Source organism: Bidens hawaiensis, unplaced genomic scaffold (genome assembly GCF_021521415.1).
Source record: "Bidens hawaiensis isolate Kalapana, Puna unplaced genomic scaffold, B.hawaiensis_p1.1 tig00039461_1, whole genome shotgun sequence".
Taxonomy (NCBI): domain Eukaryota; kingdom Viridiplantae; phylum Streptophyta; class Magnoliopsida; order Asterales; family Asteraceae; genus Bidens; species Bidens hawaiensis.
Genome location: NW_027496931.1, coordinates 76,973 through 89,388, shown reverse-complemented (window position 1 = coordinate 89,388; position 12,416 = coordinate 76,973). Strand labels below are relative to the sequence as shown.

General features: G+C 36.6%; 1 protein-coding gene across 1 annotated transcript; it reads left to right on the top strand.

Annotated features, from left to right (window-relative positions):
• The first annotated feature begins 321 nt into the window (after positions 1–321).
• Positions 322–11,900, top strand: LOC143591212 (uncharacterized). Its single transcript, XM_077071485.1, has 6 exons — positions 322–389; positions 905–1,930; positions 2,051–2,125; positions 2,864–3,084; positions 9,576–9,799; positions 10,904–11,900. The coding sequence occupies exons 2-6, from the start codon at positions 919–921 to the stop codon at positions 11,574–11,576; spliced, it is 2,205 nt and encodes a 734-aa protein (XP_076927600.1). The 5' UTR covers positions 322–389; positions 905–918; the 3' UTR covers positions 11,577–11,900.
• Positions 11,901–12,416: the final 516 nt, after the last annotated feature.

The following is a 12,416-nucleotide window of genomic DNA, read 5'->3' as shown; positions in this document are numbered from 1 at the left end:
TTCCTTTTGTAGAGAATAAATTCCCTAGTTTGAGCATATTTATTATTTATGAGTACCTAAATAAAGTTAGTAGTTTCCTGGAATAAAAGAAAAGAAAAAAATAAAGTTTAGAAAAAGGGAAGGCTAGGCTTTCTTCATCCGGATCCGATCGGGTGGGTTCTATTCTATTCTATTCTTTTTCTTTCTTTCTTTCTTTCTTTCTTTCTTTCTTTGCATTTGGAGTGTATTATTAATTAATAAGAATAATAATAATAATAATAATAATAATAATAAGTGTAGTCGCATATGGTGGACCCCACTCGTCCTCTTCCTCTCAAACCCAAACCCACCTCTCGAATCATCCATCCTCACTAATAATAATCTTAACCTAATTCTAGTTCTAATTTCAGGTAAGCAAGCTGCTTCTTTCTTAATAGTAATAGATAGATCTATAATTATTAATAATTACTTCCATTCTTCTTTCGCTTCCACCTTTGTTATTTGAATAGACAACATTCGATTTCACTTAATTAGGCTTTCTTTCTTTCTTTCAGATGCTAAATCACTCTTATTTTTGCAACTTGGTGGTTATTGTTTTCTACTGATTGATTGATTGATTCAATTACTATTCCACTTCTGATTTGATTGATTCTTTTAATACTTAATTAGGTTATACACTTCCCTAATCTTTATTTATATTATATTAGGTTTTCTAAATGCTAATTGCACATCAAAACAACTCTCTACTTGGATCAAATTCAGATATTATTATTATATGTTTAATAATAAATACTAACAAGAGTCTTTGCTTCTCAATTCTGATTGATAGATAGATTATAAGGTTGCTCATAACTACATCTTTTTAAGTTTAAATATCAATTATGAGTTATGTTACATTAAATAAACAAGTTTTTATTGTAAACAGTACATGTGTGGGTGATGGGTGCTGCAAACTCTAAAGTGGAGGAAGATAAGGCCCTCCAGCTATGTCGCGAACGCAAAAAGTATGTCGGAAAAGCACTCGATGGCAGATGTTCACTTGCGGCTACTCATTTTACCTACATTGAGTCACTCACAATTATTGGAGCTGCTTTAAGAAGATTTGTTGAACCCGAAGCTTCTTTGTATACCTCCACCAGTGCAACCCCAGACCCGCGTGCCTTTTCTTTCTCTTCAACCATGTCGCAACATATAATAAATCCAGCATCGCCTTCTCCACCAACTTCCAGCCGCTTTTATATGAAGACTAGAGGCTCCTTTTCTAGAAAAGTTGAAGAAAGGCCGCCTGTTCCTGTAATTGTGTCTGTAACTACTTCAAGTACTCCAGTTGCCACCACTCCTCGTTCCATAGATGAACCAGTGACCCCGTTTGACCACCCGTCACATGATCACCCTGAAAGTCAACCCTGGGATTATTTTGGTCTTCCTCATCCAATCGACAATGAGTTTTCTCCACATGAATCAAGTCACGTGCTTGAAATGTACAACGATGTGCAAAGTATCAAGACCCCGACCGAAGGGAGTGTAACATATCAAGAATCAGAAGACGAGTTTGATGGGTCGGATACAGATGAGCTGGTGAGAAGTTTTGAAAATGTTAATCGTGTAGTGGATAACGTTAATGGGGTCTGTTTACGCTCCATGTCGTCTGCAGAAAGCATGACACCAGAAACTGAAATCTTGAATGGTGAAAAGGGTAATTTTAATTCTCCTCGATTGTCACCATTGAAACGAAAAACGTCTGGTATTAAGAATGTTGCAATTCTTCAAGAAGAAAAGACAGAGGTGGTGAAAGAAGCTTCTGAAAATAGACCAGTACCTAAAGATTTGATTTCAAGCATGAGAGATATTGAACAGTTGTTTATAAAAGCTTCTGAGTGTGGAAGAGAAGTTCCAAGAATGCTTGAAGCCAACAAGCTTCACTTTCGTCCCATTTTCCCAGGAAAAGAACGTATGCTCTCTTACTTTCTTAAATAAATAAACATAAATGAACTATAAATTATGGGCTTTTGTATTATGGTATTGGTAGTATTAGCAATATATTTAACTAGTGTTTATTTTAATGTGGCAGGTGGATCGTTCACTTCAAAGTTTTTAAAAGCATGTATGGCATGTGGGGAAGATCCAAGCCAAGCACAGGGGGAAGGTAGGCTTTTTATTGTGTTTAGTGTAAATCAGCATGCTTCATGAGTAATAAAATTTGTTTATTTTTTACTAAATATAGCTCCTTTTGTTGAAGATGCATATATAAATTTGGAAAAGTTCTTGTTTGCATTGTAGTGCATTTTTAAAGATAGTTTTGTGTTATATGGAAGTTAGTGGATTGATGACGTGGCAAAAAAAGTCATTAGAGCTAATTGTCATTCAAGATGCTCTAAAAGGACCATTCTACATAGCACCACACTGAGCTCAATAGGTTTCAGTGCATGGTTATGAAGATGACCTGTTAGTGTTATATATATTTGTTGATTTTAAAGTGTACATCAGGTCTCCGAGTGACTTTATTTATGTTGTTAGATTTCATTTAAATGTTCTATGCCTAGGTTTATTTGTATATTTCAAGGTTTAGTTTATCAAAGTATCAGTTAGTATCAATAGCTGTCGGGAGATATATATAGTTATCACCAACGAGAAAGTCCTAAATATACCTGGTAAATTTATTAGCCTGGACAAATAATATATATAAGCTTCAATACTAACAGAGAAAAAAAAAATTCTAAATCCACTTATTTAGGTTTCAATTTCATATTCTTGTATCATTTTGATCTTTTTGTTTCTTTCTCATAAAGTAAACTTTTGATCTATTGTTTTGATCAATTTGTTTATTTCTCATAAAACACTTATGATTTTTCAGTTTGAGTAACTAATTTTTTTTCCTAATCAGAACCTGCTCAAAATGACATGAAGTACTTAACATGGCATCGGTCAACATCATCCCGTGCATCATCATTCAGGCATGATCCCACGAGTGGCAACAACACTAGAGAAAATCCAGAGGATGCATCCAGCAGCCTGTTTGATAACTTCTGCATGAATGCAGGAAGCCATGCTTCAACCTTGGATAGGCTCTATGCGTGGGAGAAAAAGCTTTATGATGAAGTTAAGGTAATAATATCATGATAGGAACCGAAATTAAGAATTTGATTACTGAAATTGAAATGGATAGTGACCCATTCGAGATGGGTGATCTCCAGTTTACAAGGTTAACAAACCCTAATTTTAATAAACAAAAAACATCGATAAACTAAACAAAAGCAGAAATTCAAATATTAATATCAACTGTTAACACAAACTCAAAACTGTTCCCGCTTATTTGGTAACATGGGTTTAGGCGGGAACAGGTACGTATCAATACATCCGGCCGGGTAAAACGACTTGTCCTCAAGTCGAAGCAAGGGGGATGGTTCACCAATGGATCATATGGCTAACACTTGGCTTTTTCCAATGGTCGGTGACCCCAAAAGATAAGTAATTCCAAGAACGGTGGATTTGCTTCTGAAAACCAGCTTGAGCTTTGAAACATGTAAGACCGCATATCATTTTTAGCATGAAAGACCAAGTCAACACGAGAATCGGGTGGGAGTTCCAGCTGCCCATAAAGTCGTACGAAACGACGAGAATGTCCTGTTAAATCCCTCAACCCACATATGATTTCCCTGCAAACCCAGTTGCACCTTATGGTGTCTCCGTTACCTATTTGCATCCAGAATGGGTTCACCAACCAGGTATTCAACTTCAGTTCATGAAGCTTCATTGGGGTGCACCCGAGGATGTCTCCGTTTCCGTCTTTGCATCGGTGCTTCGGTTCGTATTCTTCTCCACATTGGAAGCATTCACCAAGTAGGTCTCGTGCTTGTTTCTCCGTATTTGAAAGAAGGGAACTATTATGCCAAGCAACAAGCCATTCGATTGGAGGTTGATGGACGATTTCCTTGTGTTTCAAAGCTTCAAATAACCCTACCAAATCAGCTTCCAATGCCTCCTGAAGTGCAGTCACTGCACTTCTTTGAAACCTCAGATTTGTTTCGAATTCTAGAGAGCCTCTTGTTGTCAATTGCTTCTGCGGAGCTTTGCCCCCAGTAGATTTTTGAGCAGTTTGTATGGTACGGGTCATATTCTTGGGATACAAGTTCCCAACCAGTTGAGAGCGCCAAACCTTTTGAATCTGAGATTCCGGATACGCCATAGGCGCCAACTCTACAGCATCCAAAACACGTTCTCACTAGAACGGTGGCTGACAGGTTCATCCTCATGTTCCTTCTCACCCATCCAAGCCTCCTTGATGTCTGCAACATCACCCTTTAATTGCGCCACTATGGACTCGAGTCCGGATGAGATCGCGGCTAACTGGTTAGCAATTTGATCTGGATTCAGTCTTTCTTCAAGTTGGCTTCGAGTTTGTGATGCCATCATTCCCAATTTTGAACTTGTGAAAATTGATGACTTGACAAAATTGGATTTCAGAAATTGATTGGTACTGGGTAAAGATGTAACTTTGATTGAACTCAGTGTGCGATTAATGAAGTGTTTCCAGATTGAACTGAATAATTCTCTATTTCACATCAGGTTCACCAATTGAAATTCCCAATTGAGTTTCCCGGCAATGGAAACAATGATAGGAACCGAAATTAAGAACTTGATTACTGAAATTGAAATGGATAGTGACCCAATTCGAGATGGGTGATCTCCAGTTTACAAGGTTAACAAACCCTAATTTTAATAAACAAAAAACATCGATAAACTAAACAAAAGCAGAAATTCAAATATTAATATCAACTGTTAACACAAACTCAAAACTGTTCCCGCTTATTTGGTAACATGGGTTTAGGCGGGAACAGGTACGTATCAATACATCCGGCCGGGTAAAACGACTTGTCCTCAAGTCGAAGCAAGGGGGATGGTTCACCAATGGATCATATGGCTAACACTTGGCTTTTTCCAATGGTCGGTGACCCCAAAAGATAAGTAATTCCAAGAACGGTGGATTTGCTTCTGAAAACCAGCTTGAGCTTTGAAACATGTAAGACCGCATATCATTTTTAGCATGAAAGACCAAGTCAACACGAGAATCGGGTGGGAGTTCCAGCTGCCCATAAAGTCGTACGAAACGACGAGAATGTCCTGTTAAATCCCTCAACCCACATATGATTTCCCTGCAAACCCAGTTGCACCTTATGGTGTCTCCGTTACCTATTTGCATCCAGAATGGGTTCACCAACCAGGTATTCAACTTCAGTTCATGAAGCTTCGTTGGGGTGCACCCGAGGATGTCTCCGTTTCCGTCTTTGCATCGGTGCTTCGGTTCGTATTCTTCTCCACATTGGAAGCATTCACCAAGTAGGTCTCGTGCTTGTTTCTTCGTATTTGAAAGAAGGGAACTATTATGCCAAGCAACAAGCCATTCGATTGGAGGTTGATGGACGATTTCCTTGTGTTTCAAAGCTTCAAATAACCCTACCAAATCAGCTTCCAATGCCTCCTGAAGTGCAGTCACTGCACTTCTTTGAAACCTCAGATTTGTTTCGAATTCTAGAGAGCTTCTTGTTGTCAATTGCTTCTGCGGAGCTTTGCCCCCAGTAGATTTTTGAGCAGTTGGTATGGTACGGGTCATATTCTTGGGATACAAGTTCCCAACCAGTTGAGAGCGCCAAACCTTTTGAATCTGAGATTCCGGATACGCCATAGGCGCCAACTCTAGAGCATCCAAAACACGTTCTCACTAGAACGGTTGCTGACAGGTTCATCCTCATGTTCCTTCTCACCCATCCAAGCCTCCTTGATGTCTGCAACATCACCCTTTAATTGCGACACTATGGACTCGAGTCCGGATGAGATCGCGGCTAACTGGTTAGCAATTTGATCTGGATTCAGTCTTTCTTCAAGTTGGCTTCGAGTTTGTGATGCCATCATTCCCAATTTTGAACTTGTGAAAATTGATGACTTGACAAAATTGGATTTCAGAAATTGATTGGTACTGGGTAAAGATGTAACTTTGATTGAACTCAGTGTGCGATTAATGAAGTGTTTCCAGATTGAACTGAATAATTCTCTATTTCACATCAGGTTCACCAATTGAAATTCCCAATTGAGTTTCCCGGCAATGGAAACAATGATAGGAACCGAAATTAAGAACTTGATTACTGAAATTGAAATGGATAGTGACCCAATTCGAGATGGGTGATCTCCAGTTTACAAGGTTAACAAACCCTAATTTTAATAAACAAAAAACATCGATAAACTAAACAAAAGCAGAAATTCAAATATTAATATCAACTGTTAACAAAACTCAAAACTGTTCCCGCTTATTTGGTAACATGGGTTTAGGCGGGAACAGGTACGTATCAATACATCCGGCCGGGTAAAACGACTTGTCCTCAAGTCGAAGCAAGGGGGATGGTTCACCAATGGATCATATGGCTAACACTTGGCTTTTTCCAATGGTCGGTGACCCCAAAAGATAAGTAATTCCAAGAACGGTGGATTTGCTTCTGAAAACCAGCTTGAGCTTTGAAACATGTAAGACCGCATATCATTTTTAGCATGAAAGACCAAGTCAACACGAGAATCGGGTGGGAGTTCCAGCTGCCCATAAAGCGTACGAAACGACGAGAATGTCCTGTTAAATCCCTCAACCCACATATGATTTCCCTGCAAACCCAGTTGCACCTTATGGTGTCTCCGTTACCTATTTGCATCCAGAATGGGTTCACCAACCAGGTATTCAACTTCAGTTCATGAAGCTTCATTGGGGTGCACCCGAGGATGTCTCCGTTTCCGTCTTTGCATCGGTGCTTCGGTTCGTATTCTTCTCCACATTGGAAGCATTCACCAAGTAGGTCTCGTGCTTGTTTCTCCGTATTTGAAAGAAGGGAACTATTATGCCAAGCAACAAGCCATTCGATTGGAGGTTGATGGACGATTTCCTTGTGTTTCAAAGCTTCAAATAACCCTACCAAATCAGCTTCCAATGCCTCCTGAAGTGCAGTCACTGCACTTCTTTGAAACCTCAGATTTGTTTCGAATTCTAGAGAGCCTCTTGTTGTCAATTGCTTCTGCGGAGCTTTGCCCCCAGTAGATTTTTGAGCAGTTTGTATGGTACGGGTCATATTCTTGGGATACAAGTTCCCAACCAGTTGAGAGCGCCAAACCTTTTGAATCTGAGATTCCGGATACGCCATAGGCGCCAACTCTACAGCATCCAAAACACGTTCTCACTTTAACGGTTGCTGACAGGTTCATCCTCATGTTCCTTCTCACCCATCCAAGCCTCCTTGATGTCTGCAACATCACCCTTTAATTGCGCCACTATGGACTCGAGTCCGGATGAGATCGCGGCTAACTGGTTAGCAATTTGATCTGGATTCAGTCTTTCTTCAAGTTGGCTTCGAGTTTGTGATGCCATCATTCCCAATTTTGAACTTGTGAAAATTGATGACTTGACAAAATTGGATTTCAGAAATTGATTGGTACTGGGTAAAGATGTAACTTTGATTGAACTCAGTGTGCGATTAATGAAGTGTTTCCAGATTGAACTGAATAATTCTCTATTTCACATCAGGTTCACCAATTGAAATTCCCAATTGAGTTTCCCGGCAATGGAAACAATGATAGGAACCGAAATTAAGAACTTGATTACTGAAATTGAAATGGATAGTGACCCAATTCGAGATGGGTGATCTCCAGTTTACAAGGTTAACAAACCCTAATTTTAATAAGCAAAAAACATCGATAAACTAAACAAAAGCAGAAATTCAAATATTAATATCAACTGTTAACACAAACTCAAAACTGTTCCCGCTTATTTGGTAACATGGGTTTAGGCGGGAACAGGTACGTATCATATCATTAATATCTTTTTCCTTAAATTCCTTATTATGAAATGACATGTGCTGATGTGCTTATCCTATGTTTTTTTAACTTCACTTTAAAACCAACTTTTAGAACATTCTATAACAGTTTTGTATTTACTTAGCCATATTATCAATTCTAAGTTTTGTTTCCATGTTGTTTCCTTTTATCACATTAGCATTAGAACATTAATACTTGTGTTGTGAAGCTCATAGGCTCTGATCTGATCCTTATTCCTTGCTTTTAAGATGGGGGTGTTAGAAAAAAAGATAGAATTTAAATATAATTTGACGAGGAAAATGGGTGGCAATGAGACAGGTTTTGGTAATCCTAATCTCATATCTGTTTCTCATGTTATGTGGTTAAAAGTTACCTGTTGGGAAGGATCACCCGAAACCTGACATTAGACTCACCTCACAAAGCAACCTGAAATCTCAAATACTCAGCTAAACTTTCAACTCTATAATTTTAACAATTTCAAGTTTCCAACAACTTCATCATACTATTCGTTATACCTTTTGGGATTATATGATGTGTTTATATATTCAGTTTCATCGGGCGGGTATCAACTAATAGGCTAATACTATACTGTCCCAAGCATGTGATGATTATTAGGTTTTATAGTTTTAATATAATTGCTTTATATACATTTGTATTATAAATTTGTCATTTTAGAGTGTTATGCAAAAAATTAAAATAAGATTGGGATTAAAGGGGTCGTGGTAGTGCCAACCGTGAATCCACTTGTATATTCAGGTTTGTGTCAGACGTTTTTCGGGTTCGTGTCATGTTCGACCCGCCAACCTGCGAGTAGGGGTGTTCATCGAATCAATTACGAATTTTCAAGTTAAATCGAATCCAATAATACGAATAATTATCTTTTTGCCTGTATTTGTATTCAATTCGTATACGATTAAAAGTTTAACTATTCGATTTGTATTCGATTATATGCCCAATTCGAAAATTGATTCAAATTCGTATTTGAAACTCGAATTCGAATCAAATTTGAATAGATTTCGAATTCGATCTAATTCAAGTTCACCGTTGCCAAAACTTTGAAAACTATAATCATAATTTCAAAATACACATAAGTTAAAGCAGCAACAATACCACATGATTATAACTTCAAAACTAAAGTACAAATAGTCTAAAATTCAAAATATTCAAAACGAAAAGTCAATAACACTCATAATAGTATGGGCTAAGAAACAAAAGTATGGTCTATTGGGTATAACTAATTTGTAATGGACATTTATTATTTATGGATTTGAAACAAATTAATATATATATATATATATATAATTTGATATCGAATTTCGAATCGAATAAATATCATAAATTCGTATTCAATGTATCGATTCGTATACTCGAATACGAATCGAATTCGAATTTTTTAAAACCGAACTCGAATCTTAGTAATCAAATTCGAATCGAATTGAAGTTCGATTGTTTCGAATTCGAATCGAAATCTGAACACCACATGCGAGGGCGACCCATTAGCACCTTATTATATGTAACTATTGTTTTAACAAATCTTCTGGTTCGTATTGTATTCCGGTTACAAGGTGAAGTGAAAGCTTTATTCAACGATAATATTTGAATTTATTCTCTACACTTTCCAGTGTGCATACAGCATAAAGAGATAAGAAATTGTGCTATATAGCATGCCATTTTGTCATCTTTGGAATTGGCCTTGATGTCGTTATGTTGCGTTAACTAAAAGAACATTATTTATAATTTGCATGCAGGCAAATGAGGCGTTAAGAAAGGTGTATGACCAGAAACGAAAACTTCTTAGGGAGTTAGAATCCACTGGAGAAAGCTCGCGTAGAATAGATAAGACTCGGTCAATCGTGAAAGATCTACATTGGAGAATTGGAGTTGCTATTTACAGGATTGATTCTATTTCAAGAAGAATTGAAGATCTAAGAGACAAAGAACTTCATCCACAACTTGAGGAGTTGATTGAAGGGTGCGTAGTCCTTCTAAATATTAGTTATTTGTTAAGTTAGAACTGGTAAAATGGACAGGTTGGATAACACGTCACCGCTAGTTTTTGTCAAAATGGGTAATTTTTGGGGAATTCAGTTGGCCCAGTACACTTTTTCCAAAAATTGTTGATCTATAAATACCTTGTGTGTCAATACGATTATTGCTATAAAGTTCCAAATAATCTTTTTTTTAATAACATGATTTTAAGAGGTTTTATTCAATAAAAATACATCTTGATTGATTCGTTTTTAATAATTATGTGTGATTAACCCAGTACACATTATGCGTGTTGAATTAACCCAGTACATTTTTTTTACCAAAAATTGTTAATTTGTAAATACTTTGTGTCAAATATGATTAGAAAGTTTGTAATGTTTCCAAACGATCTAATGTTTTTAATAGTATGATTTAAGAGGTTTTATGTATTAACATCACTTTTCGTGGTACTTTTCGCTTGATTAAGATGCTTTATACATGTTTGACCCGTTAAGATTTAAAACGGAGTGAATACATCCGTTCTATGGGCGTAAACAAGCTTAGTTGATCCCAAGCTTGGACGGATGTCTAAAGCTCAAGCTTGGCTTGTTAACAAGTATAGTTTGAGCTCGGCTCGTTTATTAGTATTTTTTATTTATTCCAACGTATCTATTATTTGATTATTTTTTTCATAATTTTATGTATACTAATACTTCTTATGTAATTATATATTTATTATGTAAATATCTAAGTGATACACTTGTTTATTAGTTATCTTTATTTATACACATATATACTTATTTATAATTTAATTTTATACATGTATTGATGTATATATTTAACTATTTTTATCTCTAATAATATTCTTATGTAATGACTCCGTATATGCTTATTATGTAAACTAAATTTATATTTATGTAAGTAACACACTTGTTTAGGCTGGAGTTCATTTAAACTCGGCTCGATTCAAGTTTTTTCCAAGTCGATCTCGAGTAGAACACGGGCAGCTCGATTTGTTCACGCCTATCTCATTCATAAGTACACATGTCATAATTTCCGCCTCTATATCTTATCTTATGTAACGGTTTTTTTTGTGTTTTAATGGCAGGTTGAGAAAGATGTGGGAAGTAATGCATGAATGTCACAAGTCTCAATTCCTCATCATATCAGCAACAAACAAAAACACCCTCTCCAAGATCTCCTTACAATCCGACTCACATCGACAGATCACCGCTTATCTTGAAAGTGAATTAAGCACTCTTTCTTCAAGTTTTACAAAATGGATCGGTGCGCAGAAAACGTATGTACAATCATTAAACGAATGGCTTAAAAAATGCGTCTCACTTCAACAATCAACCAAGAGAAGAAAGCGCCAACCGATCCAGTTAAAAGACTATGGCCCACCCATATACGTCACGTCTGGCGTCTGGCTAGAAAAGCTTGAAACTTTACCAACAAAAGAAGTTGCAGATTCCATAAAAGAATTAGCCGCCGAAATCGACCATTTCCTGCCCCGACAAGAAAAAGTCAAAGGCGGGCATCGTTCGATGCCATGGCAACATGTTAACAACAATGATGATCATGCAGGGGTGAATCTGCTACACGAAGAGGTTTTGGAGGACCGAAATGCAAATTTTGATCGGTTGAAGTCTCGCTTAGAGGGTTTTCTTGGACAGTTGAGTAAGTTTTCGGGATTGTCTTTTGAAATGTTCACGGATCTTCAAACGGCCATTAAAGAGAGGAAGATCATCTATGCACGAACTCACTCTAAATCGACTTAGACAAAGACAGATTCTTGGAGATTTGTACATTGAAAAGAAATACTGGAATAAAGGGTTAGAGTTGGTTACCATGTTTAAGTAAATTGGAGGTATTATATGAGAATAATATATATAATATACTATTTGTTATTTATATAGAAGTCGGTTTTGGGTTTAGACTTTATAACGCAAGGACTCGTATAGGGTATCAGGTACAAATTTGGCCCGCTTCTTCATGTTTCAGTTTGTGAAGGCTACTGGAAGTCTTTGTAGTTAGTTTTTTACATTGCATTTTTTCGACCTGAGTATATTGTAGTGTCTGAGAACATGTACTTATTTATGTTTCTTGTGTGTTTTTGTTGGAAAAAGCAGGAAAATAATTGGTCTTAGGCAATGTTGTAAAAGTAGGCTTACAAGACCGAGTACTCGGGTATATCACCGAGGCGAGTTTCTTTAACTCCGCCTAGTTACTAAGAATCGATTAACATGGTTAACCTTAGCCAGAATTACACCTAGTCGGTGAATTTGGTCCGATTTTGACTTTAGAAAATAAAACAGGAGTAATTCGTATTTTTATAATCTTAAAGAACAAACATCAATCTTTTAATTAATGATTAACAATAATTAACGATATGTAGAATCATTTATTATTTAAAAATGTATATTTTCTATTTATAATATATATATAATATACAAAAAATAATTTTCTTTATATTTACCATTATCAAGTACTCTCCGAGTACCTCGGGTACACCCAACCCCCCGAGTACTTTTGCAACTTTGGTATTAGTAGGAATATGATTTAAATGTTAGTTCGAATATTACTTTAGCGAGTATCTAATAACCTAGATAAGAAGCCTC

What these genes read in the sequence shown, in the direction of transcription:
- LOC143591212 (XM_077071485.1), top strand. Translation starts at nt 919, where the DNA reads ATGGGTGCTGCAAACTCTAAAGTGGAGGAAGATAAGGCCCTCCAGCTA. An exon ending in CATTTTCCCAGGAAAAGAAC is followed by an intron (nt 1,931 to 2,050) that starts GTATGCTCTCTT and finishes TTAATGTGGCAG; the next exon opens with GTGGATCGTTCACTTCAAAG. An exon ending in AGCTTTATGATGAAGTTAAG is followed by an intron (nt 3,085 to 9,575) that starts GTAATAATATCA and finishes ATTTGCATGCAG; the next exon opens with GCAAATGAGGCGTTAAGAAA.